The sequence below is a fragment of the Pinus tabuliformis genome, chromosome 7, assembly GCF_031772625.1.
Source record: "Pinus tabuliformis cultivar Carrire ecotype Pingquan chromosome 7, CPIR1, whole genome shotgun sequence".
NCBI lineage: Eukaryota > Viridiplantae > Streptophyta > Pinopsida > Pinales > Pinaceae > Pinus > Pinus tabuliformis.
Genome location: NC_142293.1, coordinates 742,279,268 through 742,302,490, shown reverse-complemented (window position 1 = coordinate 742,302,490; position 23,223 = coordinate 742,279,268). Strand labels below are relative to the sequence as shown.

General features: G+C 39.9%; 1 protein-coding gene across 1 annotated transcript in view; it reads left to right on the top strand.

The window, feature by feature from the left end:
- Nucleotides 1-4,455: 4,455 nt before the first annotated feature.
- The window catches only part of RST1 (ARM repeat superfamily protein), a 486,537-nt gene continuing 467,769 nt past the window's right edge, over nucleotides 4,456-23,223 (top strand). Inside the window, exon 1 of the mRNA XM_089458753.1 lies at nucleotides 4,456-5,253. Within this exon, the coding sequence (XP_089314879.1) occupies nucleotides 4,837-5,253 (417 nt within the window). The 5' untranslated portion in view covers nucleotides 4,456-4,836. The remainder of the gene's footprint in view (nucleotides 5,254-23,223) is intronic.

Here is a 23,223-nt window from a genome sequence, read left to right as displayed (position 1 = left end):
ATGGGCGGAGTTTTAATATTCCTATTAGCTGGAGTGATCCAGTGAATAAGGTATTGATTGGATTGGGTATGTTGGTTGAGATGGAGAAGGAAATCCAGGTTATCAAGAGGATTCTAAAGGCAACACAGGGCATGTAGAAGAGTTATGCAGATCAACATAGAGCATTTTAGTATTTTTAGGTTAGGGAGCATGTGTACTTGCGCATCAAGCCCAAGGGGAGTTCCTTGAGGATTGGATCATGTGCCAAGTTGGCACATCAATATTGAGGGTCTTTTGAGATCCTTGAGTGGATTAGACCAGTGGCTTAACGACTTGCACTGCCACCAACAATAACATTTCATGATGTTTTCCATGTTTCATTACTTAAGAAGTATGCCCAAGATGTTGATCATGTGATTGATTGAAATGTATTGTAGGTAGAACTAGAGGGAGAATTCCAGCCAGAACCTCAGTGCATTTTGCAATGGAAACAACTCATGCTCCAGAACTGAGCAATCGAGCAAGTTAAAGTGAAGTGGAAGCACTTTGGGCACGATGAAGCTACATGGGAGATGGTTGATCAGATGTGGGCTATGTATCCTTTTTTATTTGCTGCTTGAGAAGATGAGTTTGATTGACATGTTTTGGTTTATGTTTATGCATATGTGTATTGTATATACTACAGTGAGTTGAATTATAAGGCTACAATGAGTAGTGCGTTGTAAATACTACATCGAGCTATGTTATAAAGCTCCAATAAGCAGTATGGTGTTCATGGTTTGAGCAGTTGGTATGATGTAAATGTTGCATTGAGTTGTGTTATAAAGCTCCATGGCCAGCATGTTTTTCTGGTTATAAGCATCATTGAACATTCAGGATGGTGTTCCCCTAAGGGGGAGGGGTTTGTAACAACCCCTGGTATATTTTCTATGTAAATAAAATAAGACCAAGGTCATGGGACACATATTCCAAGCTGAACGTTGGGAAAAATATAGTGATGAGTATCACTAGTGATTAATTAATGACTATGGAAATTGGCAAAGGCAAAGTGGCAATAATTGACATTTTATTTATGAAATAAAGGAAAATAGGAGAAAAAGAAGGTGAAGAGACACAAATTTGCATGAGAGGGAAATTGAAGGAAAATGAAGAAAATAGAGGCCTCAATGATAAAAAGGCTTTTGAAGACCAGTTCACAACTTTTGTTGGTTAACACCTTTTGTGAGTTCAATTTTGGAGCTCTCATTTCACTCTCTCATTCTCTCATACTCTTGCACACTTAGAGTATTCTTAGAGCACTTTGGCATATATTTTATTTGGAGAAACAAGGCAAAGGAAAGCAGGAAAGCACAAGGGAATAATTGTATTAGAAACTAAAACTGGATTGCTTTGCAGGTAGCAAGTTACATGTGCGATTTCCTTGTTGATTTCTGGATGCATGGTATATGCGTGTAATTTTCTGGTTATGTGTTGTCATTGGCATGTAGATTTTCCTGGATTTATAGTGGTTTTAGCCTTGCCTTGCCATTTCCTGGATAACCATGGTGTTCTGGGTTTTCCACTTGTTGTTTTTATGATTGGTGCTTAGGTTCGTTATGGCTGTGGGTTGGAACAAGCACTTTGGAAGCCTTGGAACAACTTGGGTTGAGTTACTAGTCCTAGAGGCTAGGTTGGGACAAATGCTTTAGAGCCCTTGGTAGGTTGAGTTACTAGTCCCTGGAGTCGGGTTGGACAAACAATTTGGAGCCTTCGAAGGTTGTGGGTTGAGATACTAGTTCCTAGAGCCCTGAACAACTTGGGTAGAGACTGATCTGGTTGGTGTTAGTGATGTCTGACCATAGAGGCAGAATCATTGTGGATGAGGGTTGAGGTGGTTTGGCCTCTGGAAGCCCTAGTTTGGTTTTGTTTTGGTTATTTCCATGAAATCCCACGTTCATGCTTGGTATATGGCATGGGGGTGATTGGTTAAAAGAGAGATTTGGTTTAACCCAATCTATAATCGCGTGGTATGTGGAAGTCCCTGACTTGGTTGGTATTTTCATATATTAATAATAGTTATTCTTCTATTGTGATTCATGTATAGTTGTAGTGATTATGTTGGTGATATTATGGTTGAGTTGATGGTTTCTATGCTAGTTATTTTCTAGTTATATGTTAGTTACATGATGTGTGCCATCTATGGTTCTTGTCATGAATTGATTAGTTATTGATTGGTTGATTATGTATGGACTATGGACTAATAAGTGTTGTTGCAACTATGTGGAGAGGGCATAAAGCCTTCTCGATGATTCTCAGATGAAGACCCTCAAGTTATGATCATATATGCATTCATGACCTGTAGCTTACATGTTTGCCATATGTTTGACCTAATGTCTGTTATGAATTAGACATCTTTGGGTCAAGTTCTTGCTTGAGTTTCGATTAACTAGCATTGTTAGTACCTTTGATTGCATTATGAAAAGTCTCAGGCAATTCTAGGCAATGGTCTGGAAGCTAGTCTAAAAAGGTGGCACAAATCCGAGGACCACATGCTCAGAACTAAGGATTTTTGGCCATAACTACATGGAGGCAAGCCTGTGAGTGCGGCTATAGCCTCATAACCACATGGAAGTAGTGTCAATGGTGCGATTGTGGGTCTAGGTTAGTGAAACAAGTTTCTAGCTCAGGGATTGACCACCTGGGGTGTTTCTTCAACTCCTGGGTGATTTGTACTCCCTATAGGATGTCAGTTTGTGGTCAGTTCATAGGCCCAACTTCCTTAACTAGAACTAGGAGGTCAGGTCAGGTCATAGTGACACTCGTCTCATATTTACCCTGTTGAGCTTGTGAATTTGGGTAAATGTGGGAGGGGTGGTTACAACAGTGAACACCCCAAACCAACAATTCTCGCACATAATCCAAGCAACCTCCTCGAGAAATAAGGTGCAAAGGCTTGCTCCCTAGTCGTTTGTAAGGAAAAAACATACGAACATTAGTGGTTGCACCAACTAAAGCCGCATTTTTCAAAATCAATTGAACAACCCCCACATGTTTCATCCGAGCCACAAGGTGTAATGAAGTGGCTCCAACCCTATCTCTCATGTTTACAAATTGGGCAAATCCCCTCCATATTTAACTCAAAGGTCCATCTTAGTCTCTGAGAAAACAACCAACCTACAAAAATTTACAAAACATAATCTGAAACCATGGTATGCAGATAATCCCTTAGTAGACCAAGGTCACAACCTCAAAACCATTGGGAATTGTCATAAATAGTATTAAGGGCCAATAAAACTTATGATTAGAAAAAGCTCTTTTGGGTCAATCACATCAATAGTTTTTGGGTCTACGTATCGAACCAACCAATGTGCTTCATCTTCAGGGCATAGATGGAGAATCTGATCTAACCACAAGATTAAATAATGTAGAGATGCAAGGGAAGAGTGAAAGAATTCCAATGGAACAAAAAACAAATTCGAACATTAGAAATAGTCAAAATTAAACATCACCAAATGAATAAACAATGAATTATTAAAATAAATGTCAATGTACATATATTTATTAGTTATTAATTAATAAAAGAACTAAAACTATAGAAGTGAATGCGCAAATTCAATGTAAAAAATATAAATACACGTAGATTCAAAATAAAAAATATAAATTCAAAAAATATTAAATTATAATCCCATGGTTAGATCATATTCTCCATCTATGTTGTGAAGATGAACCACATTGTTGGTTCAAAACATTGACCCAAAAACTATCTATGTGATTGATTTAGAAGAGCCTTTTCTAAACATCAAAAAACATCATGAATCATAGAAGCTTGCACTAAGAGAAAAACTTATGATCTCAAAACTTATGATAATAGAAGCAAACATAAAATCCAATCCGAAAAAAAAAAAGAATGTGACTAAAAATATCTGTACACATGGGGTTCCATAAAACTATAATTTAGCACGAGTTAATGTGGACCACTCTTGACCTATAAAAATATAAATAATAAATTTAACAAATCACAATCTGAATTCCTTGTAAGTAGATAATCAAGCCCCATTTTGTAAATTTGTAAACAAATATATTAAATGTCATGGCAAAAAAAATTAAATATAATAACTAAGCTACATTAAAAAGAAAATGATATTGTTGTCGTTGTTCACCCCATTTTACAAACAAATATATTAAATGTCATAACAAAGATATTAAATATAATAGCTAAGCGATATTTAAAAAAAATGATCTTGTTATTGTTTTTTTTTTTTAAAGTATTATTCTCTTATGACAATTTCTATTAAAACTAAATAGAAATGATCACATCATTACCATCAACCTATAGGAAAACAATATTTTTAAAATTTTAATTATTTTGAAAAATAAAATTAATAACAAAATTTTAGAAATTCCTTAAATGATAGAAAATCAACACAGACTACATACCCTTCGTTCGTACATACACATACGGTATACCACAGTAAATGGAGAGACACTCTAAATAGAGGGAAAATTTTCATCAGAAGGAAAGAAAGAAATTACTTTTGTGATCAAACAGCTGCACCTCCAAAGCACGAGGGGAAAGCCAAACGAGCATGCTCAACAGGGCAACCAATCTATTGACGCCAAAATAACACAAACAAGCCGAAGCACCATTTATGTTCAGACACCAAAGAAACTGCTGAAACACCCACTTATGTTTCTAGTGAATATAAGCAGTGGTGGCTGGTACGATTACCTGTCGTATTGTTTGCCCAACAGCTTTGGGAGCGGCTTCAAGTGTACAGTCCATCGCGACGGAAAGTTTAGGAACTCTCCAAGTTAGAGGAGGATGGTATTCATGGTTTGAGCAGGAGGTAGCAGAGGTACAATCATTAACCAAACAAAATGGGGGATTCTTCTTCATCGTCTTCTTATGCCTCGCTCATGGAAAGACTCGATGCACCTCAACCGGCAATGCAAAGATTTGCAGTGATGGCGGTGTTCGAGAAGCTGAAGAGCGCGCCCCCTCACCTTGGTTTGAAGTCTCGGGAGGGGGAGGATGCTCTGTCCCGTTGCCTGCAATCGTCCCTTGCTGCTGTTACAGACCAAGGGGTCCGGGAACTCTGCTCTCTGGTGGAGGAAGGTCACATGGAGCCTCCGCAGGCTTTTCAGCACCTCCACGCAGCGCTTGATGCTGCGCCACCGCATTCTGTTCAAACATTCGTTAAGGCCATCGGTTTCCTTTGTCGCTTTCTCTACAAGCACCATTCAACACATATTTCTACCACATTTTCATCACCAGAGCAGCATCCCTTCCTCAAGGTAAACATAATTTGCTACATAATTTTTTTGGTTTGGTACTATATATATATATATATATTGCGTAGCTCTAATGGCTTTGTAATTATTGATGATGAACCCTATCCGTGCACCGACTGAATTCGTTGCCGTTGCAAGGAAATTAAAGTTATTTATTTCACCTTATATTTTATCATCTACAGTTTTATCAAGCACGATTTTATTGGTACGACTTGTATAGTCAGATGTTTTGGGACTGTTGGGGTCACGTTACTCTCGCAGTAACTGCGACAGAATTCTTTTTTTGCTACCTCACATTCTTATTGCAATATAATGCTTACAAACTAGCATCATTTGGAGTAATCTTCGTTATGCATGCATCGCATTGGAAGAAAGAAACAGAGTACCTTGAATTAAGGGAAACTGGCATGGAAGTTACGCCAAAATCTTCCTCTCCTTCAAACCTAGAAGCAAGCTGGAAAAAATTTAAAACAAAACTTTGTCTCGATTGCCTTTATTCTCCGAATAGTGGAAAATGACCTTACATCTGGCAACGTTAAGGAACATGGCAGCAAGTTGAATTGTCACTGCCACTTACCACGAGTCTTAGTATTATTGATATTTAGGAACTTGATATTGGATTTAGACATTAAGAAACCCTCCCGTTGTATCTTTGATCGGCCTTTCGTCCTTTGGTTCAGACTTACTAGCAAGTAAATGTTATAGCTTCTACAATCAGTTACTCCAACTGACTTGCAACGTTCATCTCAATTTACTTCTTTTTCAGTGGAATATCTCAAGAATACTATAGTAGTTAATTTGTTACTTTTTCAGGATGCCGTATGCAGATCTGAATTCTTAGATCAAAGCCCCAGGCTAGGAATCAGAAACTGGTTAATCACCTATGATAACAGCAGATAAAATAATGCTAGATCTACAAACGCATCAATCTGAATATTAGGGCAACAAGCTGGCCGCTGCAGCCATCAATCACATAAATCTTTATTAACCGAAGAAAGAGACAAAATACAATAATCTCAAAACGCTAATTGTCTAACCACACCTGTGGATCACCTAAGTTTCTTTTAATGAATAAGTGACAAGGGAAATACAACAATTCTGGATACATGAGTGAGGTTCTCCAATAGACAGAGTCAAACCCTACGCCTAGTGTGTTCTCATGCATTGCTAAGTCTACCTTGAATAGAACGTGCTGCTGCATGGATAAGGTTGCCCTGAATAGTATGCCCACTGGAGTAGGCTAGGGCATGAACTCATGTTCCCCACTCACCTAGGGATCTGTGCCCCCTAAAGATAGTTAAACTCTACATACATTGCACCTCCCTGTGCTGGGATCTGTGCCTTCCTAACTATGGAATATGCATGCATCCATGCAGTTTAAATACTTGAATGTCGATAAGCTAATGCTGTGCCCCATTAGACTCTCTCTAATGTGCAATAGCTAAAGAAGGAGAACACTTGGAACAATAGGTAAAATAACACTCCCAATTGATAAAATAAACACTCTCTCTTTGCAAGGTGTTCTCCAACAAAATATCTGCCACCTGCAAATATGAAGGAAGATACTCAAAGCACCACTTCTGTTTAAACACTGTCTACGAGGTAATGATACTGAATGTTGACGTGCTCGGAGTGATTATGAAACATTGAATTCTTAGAGAGCTTGTCGCAACTCTGACTGTCATGACAAACAACAGTAGGCTTCAACATCTCATCAGTCAACTCTGCAATCAACTTGCAAAGCCGTATGGCCTTATAATAAGCAGCTGAAATTGCCATGTACTTTGCCTCTGTTGAAGTAAGTGCAACTGCCCCTTGCTTCTTGGTAAAGCCAGGAAACCATATTTGTGCCCAAGCTGAAACAAAACCTGAAGTGGTCTTCCTAGCATTTTCATCACCCATTGATTTAGAATCAACAAAATCATGCAACAATTTATCCTCTCCCACATTCCTCATGCCATACTGAGATGTTCCCTTTGAGTTTTAGAGTACATGCTTGGTAGCTTCCCAGTGAATCCACTAAGGTTCAAAAATAAATTAGCTCAATGTATTCACTTTAAAACATATTGATATATTAAGTTTGGTATTCAGAAGATACATCAGGGAACCAATCAACTGCCTATATGCAGAAGGATCTACCAAATCTGAATATAAATCAACAAATAATTTTAGATTGGCCCCATAGGAGAGGCCAAGGGTTTGCAATTTAGCATTTGAAATTTCTTTAGAATCTCCACTGTGAACTTACCTTGAAAGGAAGTCCTCACTTGCACCTTGCCAATCCTTGAGACCCAGGAAGTAATGCCCAAGGCTGGTGTCCTTCATATCAGATTTGCTGGCCAACTTCTCCTTGCTCCATGCAATGGGCTTCTCATAACTACCTGTAAGAATCATGTCATCTACTATAGAGAACGAAGAACAAGCAGATCAGACATATCATGGAAATAATAAAGTTTAGGATCTGCAATAGGATTAGTGAAGCCCAAAGTCAGTACGTAGCCATTAATTCTTGAATACAATGCATGAGCTGCTTGCTTCAATCCATAAAGGGCCTTCTTCAACCTGCACACATGGGTATTTTCCCTGTGCACCTCAAACCCTGTCCGCTGATTACTGTACACTTCCTCCTCAAGCAAACCACTCAAAAAAGCAGTCTTTACATCAATTTGGTATAAAGGCCAACCAAAACTTGATGCAATAGATGTAATCTAAGAAACCAGATTCCCTTCGGATCGTGTCCGACCATGTCCAAATTCTGGGACATGTGTCCCGATTTTTGGACTGCCGTGCGGCCATAAAAGACGGATTTGGGCCATTCTAACATCACATTTCTCATTTTCTCTTGCTGTGGGTTTTGCTCTAGGTGTGTGAGAACATGCCCAACATTTAGGGTTAGCATTGTTTCTGATGGATGGACAGATCCAGCACGACACTCACTCATCAGCTTCATGGTGTCGTCCTTGAATGGTCTAATTTTCTTGAAATCAGTGGATGCACTTGGACAATACAAGGATGCACAATATATGGGTGAATTGTTTATTAAAGTTATTGAAGATGTAGGTGTTGATTCTCGTGTGCAAATCATTACAGATAATGCACCTGTTTGCAAGGTTGTTGGCATGATTGTGGAAGCTCAATATCCACAAATATTTTGGACACCTTGCATTGTCCATTCTTTGAATTTAGCACTTAAATCTATTGCTTTTGATGTGCTTTGGATTGGAAACATTATTGAGGATGCATGGCATATCCGCAACTTTGTACAAAATCATACAAATGCCCTCACTATCTACAAGGAGTACACCAATCTATCATTGTTGAAGATTGCGGATACACGGTTTGCCTCTTCATTCATCATGTTGAAGAGGTTGAGGGAGGTCAAGACTGCTCTTGGGGCCATGGTTATTTCAGAGTTTTGGTCTTTTTGGAGAAAGACAGATCAAGCAGTGTCCGAAAGAGTGAAGGACACAGTGTTAGATGATGCTTGGTGGGAGAGGGTAGATCTACTTATGCAGATCATGGACCCTGTCATTTCTTTGCTTCAATTTGCAGATATAAACCAACCCATCCTAGGAGAGGTTTATGAGGGATGGGATTCCATGATTGAGTCTGTGAGGAGCATTATTTTACAGAGTGAGGGCCCCGAGTATGAGACATCATGAAAGAATTTCTTCACCACCATACAAAATATTCTTGTCAGCAGATGGGACACGAATTGCACACCTTTACATTGTTTGGCTCACTCATTGAACCCAAAATACTACAACCATGAGTGGCTGAATGGTGGACCTTCCCGCATATTCCCTCCTCACATGGATGGTGAAATTTCACAGGGGAGGAAAGATGCATTGAGGTGGATTTTTCAGGATAGAGCATCCCTTGATGAGGTGGAGGATGCCTTTGTAGAGTTTTCCACTAGCATTGGTCGATTTGCAGGATATGATGTTATTAGAGACAGGGGGGCTAAGAAGCCCTATTCTTGGTGGGCAACTCACGGGGCAACAAGCCCTCCTCTACAACAGTTAGCCATGAGGCTCCTATCTCAGGGGACTTCATCCTCTTGTTGCGAGAGGAATTGGAGCACATATGGGAATTTGTATAGTGTTAATAAGAGCAGGCTTGAGCAATCTGGGGCAGAGACAATGGTGTATGTCCACACCAACCTTCGTCTTATTTACAAGCAGAGGGATGAGTGGTTGAAGGGAAAGGCAAAGATGTGGGATGTCTTTCTTGATGATATGGGTTTGGACAACAGTGTTGAGTTGGCATTAGCCAACTTGGATTTTAATGAGCCACTGCTAGAGCCTGTCACTTTTGATGATGGTGTTACTGTAGAGGGGTCATCCTCCACACCAACAGATGTAGAGATGACATTAGATACAAAGGAGGAGGATGCAGTAGAGGAGCAGTGGTGACCATGATGATGAGTACAGTGATGCTAATTTTGATGATGAGGATTGATGACTCATGAGCTACCTACCGCCTTAACTTTTAAGACTTGTAGTTGTTTTGTATTTGCTATTGACATTGCTACCTATGTAACACATTTTGATTTGATGACTTAATGAGAAAACTACAGTATCTTGTCTTTCTCCTATTGGATCATTGTGTCACAGTTGTTTTTGTATGCATAATGTTACTTTGTAATTTTGTAAAACTTACATCTAGATGAAGATCTATGTTTGAATCAATGAATTTGTATCATGAATGAGAATTTGTGTAAGAAATATCTATTTTTTAATACATATATATATATATATATATATATATATATATATATATATATATATATATATACATGTTCTAACGTGTCCTGTTCTGGGGAGTCAACGTGTCCGTGTCCGACACTCGAACCCTTGCGTCCTTCGTGTCTTGTGTCCCCGTGTTAGGTGACTTAGGATGTAATGATTCCGATAGTAGGATACTTTGCAATTGGAGAAAAAGTTTCATCATAGTCGACTCCTTTTTTTGGGAGAATCTTTGGCTATGAATCTGGCCTTGTAATTTTCTATACCCCCATTCTTTTTGCTCCCATTAGCCACATGCTTGGTCTTGTACAATTGTCTGGAATCTATCATGAATTTCCCAAATGGTTTCAACACAATCTCCCAGACATTATTCTTTATGACTAACTTATATGCCTCACTTATGGCATCATGCCTCACTTGCTGGAAGTCTTTGAAACAATGATGGAAGATATTATTGCAACATAAGTAGGAAACTTTCTAGGGTGATGACTCACCTAAAAAGAAGATTTTGGTTCTCCCACTTGGTATTGTGCCTTTTAAGTGTGGGTAAGCCATCCTGGCCTCTTGATTGAACTAGATGGTAAAGAGCCCTTCATTCCACCCCCAAAACATCGTTGATTTAAATATTTTCTGTATTCTTCTTTTTGGTTAGCCTATTAGGCAACATACTTTTCTCCCTTCTTCACCTCTATAGGAAGCTTTTGAGATTTAGAGTGTAATGCCCCTGAGGGATTAATTGGCCCAAGGGATGAAGTAGCCTATCGATCCCCGTAGGCTATATTCCTCGATAAAGGGGAAAACCCCAAAATACCCAATGTTTGGGCAAGTTTTGGGGCAATTGGGGCAAAAAATCCCAAAGTTAGGGTTTGTTGTGAGCCTTACTCAATTAATTAAAGAGAAAACCCCAGTCAAGGAAATTTAAAAATACAAGAGGATTAGAATCACTTGAGGCATTACTTGGATTGGATTATTTCATCTCTATTTTGTTGAGCCTGAGGCTTTGAGGGTTTAAGACCCCATTTTCTCGTTTGGACTAGTTTCGATGGAGGTGATCCCACCCTACCTAGTCACTCTTCTTTTGTTCTGGCACAAGTTATTGGAGTAATTCTGGTTTCGTTTGAAGATTGAATAATTTCTCCTGTTCTGGCAACACCATATACTTTAAGGTAGTTCAGAAGGCAGATTATCCATCTTGGGATCATAGAATACTGTTTCAAACCAGTGAGGACAAACCTGGGCAGATGTCCTGATATCACCGAATTTCTGACAGTGGGGGACATTCCTGCTCAAGTAGCAAAGAACATTTTTGGTCACAGGGCCTCAGGCCTCAGGCCCTGATTTTGACAGAAGAACAGTCGCAGGGACGTCTTCTTGAGGCACCTAAGAATTATTTGTGATAGACTGAATTTCTTGAGACCTTGTGTGAGTATTTTCCTGTGATGGATCAATCCCCTTCTTCTGAAGCAATCTGAAAATTTTGAGCATAATAGAAATCGTTCTGAGGACTGTTTGGGTGGATTGGTTAGGTTTGTGGCAGAACAATTATTCGAAGTTACTTGGACAGAACAACGCTTTCTCTTCCTTAAGCAGTCTGAGCTGTTCTGAGCACATACGACATCGTGTTGAACAGGAATTGAGATCTCCTTGAGCCTATTCGATGGTTTGACTTATTTTTGTAGCAGGCCAGAATGCCCCTGAAGCATTACAGTGGCGCATGACCATAAGCTTTGTTGGCACGGAACTGTTGTGATTTTGAAGCTCCCGAGGCTGATGCAAAGAACCTTGTGGCAAATTTTGAAAGGGTTCAAGCAAACCAAGACCAGTTCAGAGTTTGGTCATCACTTAGTCATCTTGTTATCTCTCGGAAAGAACTCAGAATCTACTCTTGAGTCTATGTTGCATCTCGGATAGTCCCTGTAGTGGGGTGAGGGTTCGTACTATAGATAGAACCGACCAAACAAGCAGAGTATAACTCAGTCAAGTTGAGTTAATTAGTAATAAAGTTCTGAATTAGATTAGCATTGTTGGACTATTCTGGAATTGATTAGCTTATACTGAAGTTTGAATTAGAATAGCATCATTGGGAATTGTTCTAAATTGGTTGGTTTATACTGAACTGCGAAATTGGACTATATTACTACTGTAAATTGTTGAATGACTGAATTACATGGTTGACTGTGTTGATAAAGGAATAGTATCAGTTTTCTGAAGGATACATTTATATTAGAAGAACTTGTGTTTTTTCTAAATAGAAAGGAATCTTAACAAAACCCTAGGCAAAAAATTACCCTAGAACATTACAATGGTATCAGAGCACAAGCCTCCTACCAGCTTGTGAGTGCATGACCCTTGAATGCTTCTAGGAGGCACAAGCAATGTCACTGTAAGAAGAAGGAGAAAAACCCATCAACCATCTATGGGGGATAGAACAGGGCAAGGGGAGCAGGACCTTAGTGCCCTACTGAATACAATACTCTAACAGCAGCAGCAAGTGACCAATGTGCTACTGGAAGGACAGTAACAGATGGCCCGAGTTATTGTCCAGGCCATAAATAATCTTGGTAATAGAGGGTTGAACGCAGATAATAGTGCTGGTACTAAAGGAAGCCTCAGCCATAACCCTACTTTCTCCAATGCAGCTCCTCAAACGCACAATAGGAAAACCGACGGAAGGAGTCTCAGACTCTTACTCCAATTTTTAAATCAACTGTAAACAACAACCCAAGAAGTAGCAGGGTAGAATAGACTCTTTGATGAATGCTTTCAGGAGTATGCAACACTTGAAGAGAACACTTGAGCAACCCTAACTTTCCAGGAATATAGCAATATCAGATATCAAAATAGACCCAGGGAACAATGAAATTCGGATTTGATGTGCAAGGTAGGAAAGCTGCCCATCCCCTCTTTTGATGGGTCATCAAAATGCTCAACAAAGGCTTGGGTGCAAAAGTTGGACACCTATTTCTGTCTTAATCTCATGCAGGAAACAAATGCTATTCAATTTGCCACGCTACACCTAGAAGGAGAGGCACATGATTGGTGATTTCATGGATTGGTTATGTTGGGACATGCAAACATCACTTCTTATGTAGACTTTACATAGAGTTTGATAGATATATTTGATTGGAAGAACTCAGATATACACTTTAGAGAGCTGGCACAACTCAAGCAGTCTGGATCGCATGAGGAGTATATTGTAGAATTTGAATGGACTGCAGTCATGGTCACAAACATCTCCTAGGAAAGACTGTTCATGCTCTTCACAGAGGGATTAGTCGAACCCTTACAGGGCTGAGTTAAGGCTTTCAACCCCACAACCCTACAAAACGCCATCAAGAAGACTCTAGATATGGGAGGCACGGCACCAAAAGTGAAAGTGCCACCCATGCCACCAGTCATTCCAAAGAACAAGGGCAAGGAGATATCTTTGGACAACGAAACCAAGAAGGATCAGTTAGATGAAGAAACTCGAAATGAGCTTAGAAGAAAGAAGTTCTATTTCACTTACAAAGAGCCATGGGAACCAGGTCAGGTGATGTTTGGGAAATGGTAAAATTCGCTACATTGAAGTACTGCTCGATAGCGACAGTGAGAGTGATACAACACAACCATTGAGTAAGGAGCTTAGCATCTATGCAGAAGTACCACGTCCAAAAGTAGTGAGGAAGCCACTTTCGAGAATTGAAGGAGGTACTATCGCCACTCTCTCAGGATTCTAAATATCACACATTCAAAATCAAAGGTGCTATACAAGTGCAACGTACAACATACAACTTTATCAATACAACCGTAGTGGTAAGGAGAGGCATCCCGGTCCAAGAATTTGAGGGCTTCGAAGTGAGGGTAGTTGATGGGCATCATATGACATGGACATAGGTAGTTCCACAATTGAGTGTCACTCTTGGTAAGTATATGCTTATTGATGATTTTTATGTAATTGAATTAGTAGATACTAATTTGTTGCTGGGAGTTCAGTGGTTGTACTTGCTAGGAAGAATTGTGATGAACTACCAAACGATGGAAATGGAATTCTGGGAACCTAAAGGGCAACAAGGTAGTTCTGAGGGGCATGACCAATGGTGGTCCTCGCATTGTCGCAACACAACAAATGGAGGTCATACCCAAACAAGGAGAAGTCACTTGTACGTCAGCTTGTAGAACTACGTGTAACAACTTACATGTGAAAATTTCTAACTCAAAATTCTACTGCAGTAATTGATTTATTTCACCTACTTATTTCTCACAATAAGTTATTTACGAAATCCCTTCAACAAATATTAAAATAAATTCTACTGCAGTTATCACATAATTTCATAGAGAAAATAACAAGAACAAGAACCAATCACATCAACACAATTGTTTTTGGACAATTGTCCCCGGAAAAACCCAATGTGGGAAAACTGGTGCAACAGATGAGGGTTTTATTAATCTTTAGCCACAATCGCTTTTACAAGGAATGGTTTTATAGAGAAACTGAGAGAAAACACCTGAGATAAGGTTCATCCCTTTCCTGGAAACTTTCTGACACCCTGGAGACCCTTCTCCTAGCTCTGTGTCACTTCTGGGTCACTTTGCGTGGTTTTGCGTCAGCCTACATGAGGACTGCATCTTCCCTTTGCGTTGTCTCTCAATACCTCTGTGTCACCTCCTCCTTAGTCACTGACCGCTGTTGGTGCCCTCCTCTTCCTCCAACCTGCAACTCTCCCTCTGAAATCGATCTCCTTCTCTTTGAGAATCGATTTTCCTTGGGATACTGAGTATCCGCTGGTGTGTCTCCAAATGATCCTCAAGTCTTCTCTTATACTTTTCCTAAGATGAATCAACGGCCGAGATTAAGTCATGAATCAACGGCTAAGATTAAAACAGACTTGATCCATGTCTCTTAGAAGCTTCTCACCCTTATCTTTATTAATACCCATTAATATTTTTATTTTCCTAAGTTTAGACTTAGGAACCCATTAAAAATATTAATTATTTTAATAACTCCTCATCTGAGTGGAATTTCTCCAAATGATTTTTGGGTTTTGGAGATCTCATCTATTCTAGCCCCTCCACAAAATTTTGGAGCTAGAGCACATTCGATGCTACCCAAAATCAACAGTCCCTCTTAGTGAGGAATGTGCTCTAGCAATGCTTCACTGTAGAAGCATCACACTGATCCTCCGCATCGGTCCTCTGTGCTGATGCTTGACCTGCTGCCCCACATCCACTGTATTGCTGCCCATGACACTGCCACTGCCATTGCTACATCTGTACTGCAGCTCCCTCTCAATATGCTGCATCATGCTGCCCATAGCACTGCCACTGCTAACTGCAACTCCCGATACTTACCCATTTCTGCTACTGAAATGGATTCTTCACCATCCCCATCTTCTCCCTGAAATAAACAAACTTTGTTCTTTCTAGAGCCTTGGTGAGGATGTCTGCCACCTGTTCTCCTGTAGGAGTGTACCTCAACTGTACTGCCTCTCGTTGGACACAGTCTCTGACAAAGTGACACCTAATATCAATGTGCTTCGACCGATCATGAAATACTAGATTCTCAGAGAGCTTGATGCAACTCTGATTATCACACAAAATCCTTGTCGTTTCCATCCTTCTCCTGAATAGGTTCACAAGTAATTTCCTAAGTCATATGGCTTTGCACGAAACTGCGCTAGCTGTCGTATATTCTGCTTCAGCTGAGCTCAGAGCCACGGATTTCTGTTTTCTACTACACTAGGAGGTCATTCCTGATCCAATGTTGAAACAGTACCCAGTTGTACTTTTCTGATCTACTGAACTTCCAGCCCAATCTGCGTCAGTGAACCCACTCAACCTGATGTCATTGCCTTGGGTGTACAATAGTCCATGCTCGACTGTTCCTTGTATATACCTGAGAACATGTTTGGCTGCTGCCCAGTGCACCCTCTTGGGTTCCACCATGAACTGACTGAGGGTGTTGACAGCGTAACAAATGTCTAGCCTGGTATTGACTAGATACATCAGGGACCCTATAAGCTGCCTGTACAAGGTGGGATCAATGTCTGTATCTTCTGATGAATTAATTTTCTTCCAGTTGGTGATCATTGGAGTCGCCATAGGTCTACAGTCCTGCATCTTGAATCTCTTCAAGATTTCTGTAGCATATCTCCCTTAACCAAGGAAGATCTCACCCTTCTGTTGCCAAACTTCCAACTCCAGGAAATAATGCATTTGTCCCAAATCCTTCATGTCGAATTCTGTGGCTAGGTTCGTCTTGCAGTCTTTGATGAGCCTGGATGATCCTGTTAGGAAAAGATCATCCACATATAACACCAGGATTAGAGGCTCATTCTCTACGACAAGATAGTAGAGATTAGGATATGCGTCACTCTTGACGAACCCCATCTTTCTGCAAGTAGCCATCAATTCGACTGTACCATGCTCTAGGTTCTTGTTTAAGCCCATACAAGGCTTTCTTTAATCAACATACATGAGATTTCTTCTCACGTGTCTCAAAACCCTCTGGCTATTCAATGTATACTTCTTCTTCTCTCACCCCGTTCAAGAACGCCGTCTTGACATCCATCTGGTGAATCTCCCATCCCATCTGTGCTGCAAGGGATATCACGGTTCTAATAGAAGTATACTTGGGTACCGGGGTCTCACCCCGTTCAAGAACGCCGTCTTGACATCCATCTGGTGAATCTCCCATCCCATCTGTGCTGCAAGGGATATCACGGTTCTAATAGAAGTATACTTGGGTACCGGGGTCTCACCCCGTTCAAGAACGTCGTCTTGACATCCATCTGGTGAATCTCCCATCCCATCTGTGCTGCAAGGGATATCACGGTTCTAATAGAAGTATACTTGGGTACCGGGGTGAAGGTTTCTTGTAGTCTATCCCTTCCGTTTGAGCATACCCCTCAGCCACAAACCTGGCTTTGTATTTCTCCACACTACCGTTTGTAACATATTTGACTTTGTAGATCCATCTCGAACCTACCATTGACCTGTCCTGAGGCCTAGGTACCACTTCCCAGACATCATTGACCATTATAGAACTGTATTCCTCCACCATAGCATCTACCTATACTTGATGCTGAACGACCTCCTTAAAACTAGAGGGTTCCCCAACCTGACCTACTAAGGCCTAGTATTTGTCTGGCTGTCTTCACTCCCTTTTATCATTCTTGGGTGAACTAATGAAGTCCTTTGCATCCTGTAGAATTTGTTGGAGTTCCCGGCTTGTTCTTCCATTGGTAGTGGGTACATCTATTGGTTCTTCCTCTTCCTTAGATTCCTCCTTTTTTGAGGCTTTGCCTTTAGGAGAATGCTGGTACTAGTTTCTATTGGTCGAAGTGGTTGGACTAACGGATCGTCTTTTGACTGCTCCTCAGAAGGCATTTCTCGGGATTTCCTGAAAGCTCTGTCCTCCATGAACTTTACATCCTGCCGAACTACTACCTTCCTACTCCCGGGAAGATAAACTCTATATGCCTTAGCATTCTCGCTATATCCCACAAGATATCCTTTTTCAGCAGTTTGATCTAATTTCTTTCTCTTTTCTTTGGGTATACGACAATACGCCAAACTCCCAAATATCTTGAAATGATTGACTTCAGGTGTCTTCTTGGTGAAGACACTTTCCGAAGTGATCTTGCCCAATGCCCTGTGAGGAGTCTTGTTCTGGACATAAACTGTCGTGCTGCATGCTTCTGCCCACAGGAATTTGGGCATATCCTAATCATACAACATCGCCCTAGCTACTTCCACAATAGTCTTGTTTTTCCTTTCTGCTACTCCATTCTGCTTTAGATTGTAGGGAGCTATCCACTCTCTTCTGATGCCTTCCCTAGCACAAAAATCGGTGAAGTCCTTGTCAACATACTCTCCACCATTGTCTGAGCGCAACACTTTTATCTTCTTTCCTATCAGATTCTCTACTAGAGCCTTGAACTCTTTGAATCGACCAAAAACCTTATCCTTGGTTTTCAGAAAGTAGATCCAAGTCTTCCTGGAATGGTCATCGATGAAGGTGACGAAGTATTCGGGACCACTAAGAGCTTTTGTGGACATAGGTCCACAAATGTGTGAGTGTATCAATCCTAGAACACTCTGAGCCCTATTGTTACTTCTGGAAAACACTGCTTTGGCATACTTGCCTAGGACGCACCCTTTGCATACATCATCTCGTCCAATACTTAATTTTGGCACTCCTGATACTGTTTTCCCGAGAATTCTCAGAGCCCCATGGTGTAAGTGTCCCATCCTCCTGTGCCATAGTTAATTCAAATCTTTATCTCCATTGCTGCCTATCAATGCCATTAGAGATTCTAGCTATAATCTATACAACCTGTTACTTCTGATTCCAATCTTAGCCTTCTTTTTCCAACTTGGGTGTTTGACATATACTTTCTCCTTAATGAAGAAAACGTCATAGCCCTTGTTTTGAAGTTGAGATACGAAGAGTAAGTTCATCCCCAATCCTGGCACATATAGCACATTGGTTGCTTGAAGCCACTCTCCTGCTTCGGTTTGAAAGACTACAGTACCTCTTTCTACGGGGGTACACTTTGCCTTATTTCCCATTGTGATCTGAAAATTCATCCTTTCTTCCTGATAATTTGAAAAACATTCTTGAATTCCTGTCATATGCCAGGAAGCTCCACTATCTATATACCAAACCTCAGAGGAGGCAAAACTTGCTAGGCAAGCGACTTCTTCTTCTAGTCTGGAAGCTAACATAGAATAATCATGATCCATGTTCTTCGTGCTTTCTTCTTTTTCTGGAAATCTGCGTGAGTCCCTCTGAGTTGATGCCTCTGCATCATGCTCCTGACCCATAGCCGATTCTTCTCTCCTGTTGCCGGATCTCTGCTCTGATACCATGTGAAAATTTCTAACTCAAAATTCTACTGTAGTAACTGATTTATTTCACCTACTTATTTCTCATAATAAGTTATTTACGAAACCCCTTCAATGCCTTCAACTTGTGAAAAACCCTTAGCAACAAGACGAGCTTTATGTTTATCAACTTTTCCATATGGTCCAAACTTGGTTCTATAAACCCATTTGCATCTAACAAGTTTTCATCCCTTTGGAAGAGGAACAAGGTCCCATGTATCATTTGCCAATAATGAACGATATTCTTCATTCATAGCTGCGTTCCAATTTGGATGGCCGGAAGCTTCTGCAAAGGTGTCAGGATCATAATTCGCTGAAGCTTGAGCTAGTAAAGAAGAGGCTCTATCAAACTGAGAACGTGTACGACGCTGAACTGTAGGATCACCTGCTGCATCCTGAGTAGCGTAGACCGGTTTCAGAAGTTGAGGAGCTGAAGGAGGATCTTGAGAATGTGGGGGAGGATTGTCATCCTCGCTGTCATCATCTGAAGAAGAAATATTTTCAGAAGTAGAAGGGGTAGAGAGAGGTGGCACATCCCCCGAACTAGGTTCGTAGGCGGATATATTTTCAACAAACTTTACATCTTATCTATTGATAACATTTTTGGATTTAGGTTGAAGAAGTCTATATCCTTTGACATCTTCAAAATATCCAACAAAAATACATTTTGCACTCTTAGGTTCTAAGGCTTTATGTTTCTCATCTGGAATATGCGCCCATGCTTCACTTCCAAAAACACGAAAGTGACTTACATCTGGTTTAATTGAGCTCATGCTTCTTCTGGAGTGATATTCTTTAAAACCTTAGTAGGAGTGCGATTTACTATCTAATTTGCACAGTTAATTGCTTCTGCCAAAAAATTAAGACTAAGTCCTTTAGATTGAAGCATATAATTAGCCATTTCCTTTAAGGTGCGATTCTTCCTTTGAGCTACACCATTTTGCTGTGGAGTATTTGGAACAGTATGTTGCAATTGAATTCCATGTTAAATGCAAAAGTTGATGAATTTGTTGTTAACATATTCTCCGCCATTATCAGATCCTAGCTTAAGAATTTGATGTCCATATTATTTCTCAACAAAGGCCTTAAAGGCCAAGAACATGTTAAAGACTTCACTCTTGAGTTTTAAGAAGTATACCCAAGTGCGTATGGAGAAATAATCGATGAAAGTTAAGAAATAATTGTAGCTAGAGAATGAAACAACTAGAAGTGGACCACATAAATCACTATGCACAAGCTGTAGAGGGGTTGAGGCGTGCTAAGAGGCACATTTTTCAAAACTATCTCGATGATTTTTTCTGAGTACACATCCGGAACAAACACCATCTCTGCAAGATACCATAGGAAGACCTGTCACCATATTTTCTTTACATAGATTTTGAAGGGAGCGATAGTTTAAGTGACCAAATCGCTCATGCCAAAGTTTGCTCACCTCATCATTATGTGCAACAAATACCGAGGGAAGAGTTGATGACCCAAAGTTGTTAAACTTATACAATCTTGTAGAATCATCAACAATGCCAGTAGCTAAAATCTGTCTAGGATCTCTTAGGTCCTTAATTACAACATCATGAGGTGGAAATTCAACGGTTTTACCTTCACCTGAATGAGTTATCTGATATATAGATAGAAGGTTGCAGGATAAGGTAGGAACACATAATACATCATTAAATTGACTATTGTTTAGATGAATAGTTCCAGCCCCTACAACGCTAAGAGATCTATCATCACTAACATATATATTTTTGGTGTTACAATCATTTAAAGAAGAAAACATGGCGTTGTTTTGGGCCATGTAATAAGAAGCTCCAGAATCAATGAACCACTCATGAGAATGAGAAGAAGAAAATACATTTAGTGCATAACCAGACCGAGATGCTTGACAACCACATGCAAAAAGTGCTATTCTTGAAAATGAAGTTGAAGTTGAAGAGTACTCCAAATGGATGTTATGCTTCTTCATTGTTGTTTCCATGACTTCCATCTTCTTAAAACATTTGGATTCTAAGTGGCCATCACGATTACAAAAGTTGCAATGTCTATCAGTCTTCTTCCCTTTGTTTTTAGTTGCCTTATCATTTTGTTGAGTTGATTTTTCGTTGTGAGACCGAAATTTCTTAGGACCCTTGTTTGGTTTAGGACCATTCTTTTTAGGTTGTTGCTTCTTAGGGTTCTTTGAACTTGGTCGCTGTTGGGCTGCTAAGGCTTTTTTAGAAGAGTTTCCAGTATTAAGAAGACCAAGATGTAAGAGTTTTTCTTGTTCTCTTATTAAAGAATCACAAAAGGCACCAAAAAGGGGGACTTGTAGTCTTATCCTTGAGAAATAAAAGCTTCTCTAGTAGAATGGAAGGTGGAAACAAACACAGAGTAGGTTGGTCCTAACTTAGTAAGAATGGAATAGATAAGGCTACCATCTTCTTTCTTAACCTTAACACCTTCCAAGAGAAGTCTAAGGGTTTTTAACTTGGACAACAAATCTTCAATGAAAGAAAAATTCTTGGGGTCTAACGTAAGCAACTCATTTTCGAGTTGATGGGCTCTAATTTCATTTTTAATTCCAAAAACTTTATTGAGCTGTTTCATTGCTTCATCGAGGGTATCAATTTTTGCGATACGGAATTTAAGGTCTGGAAAAATAGACATCCCTATCAACCCACGTGCTTGTTCTTGCTTATCTTCCCATTTGGCTTGCTTATCTTCATCTTTAGGTTTAGACTTTTGGCTTGAGGCTATTCTATAAAGACCTTTACTCCTAAGTAAATCCACAATGTAGGATAACTATTGGAAGTAGTTGGTGCTGTCAAGAATAACTAGGCATGGATTTTCCATTTTAAAAGAAACTGAAGTTGTAGATGTTGAAACTAAGTGTTCCAATGGAAAGATCTCGAAAAGATAGGCCGATTAAAAAAATGGCTTTGAAAACGGCTTTTGGATGAAGAAGTTATGGCCTTTTGAAGAAAAGTTGTTGAAGATGCCGACGAACCACGTGAATGTTGGGAAGTGAATGATAATGCTATGTTTAAAAAAAATTCCCCCTCTTTCCAAGCTTAATTTAATTAGCTCACTTAAGAAAAAAAGATTACTTTATGTGACCCACTTTTATAAATAAGTGAAAGTCACTTTTACAATGGTACTTTATGAACTATCCACTAAATTGTAACTTAAATAAAAGATAAAGTGACTTTAGAATTATAAGTGACTCATTTTTTATAATGGGTGTGAACGGTTTTACATAAAGTAACTTTAAAACATATAAGTTACATGTGCTTTTTGAAAAAGTAACTCAACAAAAAAAAAGACTTGAACCCAAGATCTCTATTCTCATAAAGTAACTTTAGACCAAGTGAGCTAGCTTAAAAGGTTAGTAATTTTTGGAAGGATAGTCATTGTCATACCATTTGTTCTCAGGACAAGATCTAGTTTTCATGGGAGGCGAGGTGGATGTGGTGTGATGGAGATAACATTGAAGAACAATTGCCCAAATGGTGGAAGAAAGGCAAGTATACTTGGCATTGATTGAATCGAGGCGTGAGAAAGTGGGTTTGAGTGGGGGCCTCTTTTGGATAAGGGAAGTAAAGATGTCTAGATCACCCTTATCAAAGAAAAAGGTGGTTCGGGGTGGGTTGGGGAGTGAGGTTTGCTCGAAGGGAGAAAGATAAAAGAATGTGGTTAGCTAGAGTGATGGGGCTCACCGAAAGGTGGCGAACAAAGGGGAGTAGAGAGTGGTTGGAAAGGACATAATCGACAATGTCCGCGAGTCGTTCCTCCACCATGTGGTCAGTAGGTGAAAAGAAAGACTCGAGAAAATAGGGAAGGCCATTGAGGATCAATAACTGATGAGATTTGCTTAGTTGTAACAGGTGGCTGCCATAACTTGTAAGTGGCCTCGATAAATCATCCGATGTCCATTGGAGTCCCACTCATTTCAGATTTGTCTCCTAGATACAAAACATGTCCTTTGAACGACCATGAAGAGGAATCTGGGATGCATAGGTATAGGCATTAAAGTCACCTAGTAGGATGACGTCTCAAGTTGTGTACTAAGTGATGTTGATATATAGGTCTGTGTAAGGATCTCCATTTGAGTCATTGTGAATAGGAAATTGAGAGGACATGGAGGGAAATAACAAACTACCACATAAATGTCTATGGGGAGATAGGTAAATCCACGGAGTTGAATCCACATGAACCTAGCAAACTCGTTTGAATCTACGAAAGAGACCCTATCTCAGAAGGAGTCTCAAACTAAGTAGGCAACTCCTCCTGAGCCTTTGACATCACAGGAAGCGCTAGTTTGTTGTTGGCAAGTCGAAAAGCAGTGGTAGCTTGCGATGTTTGGGAGTGGCTAGACAAGGTT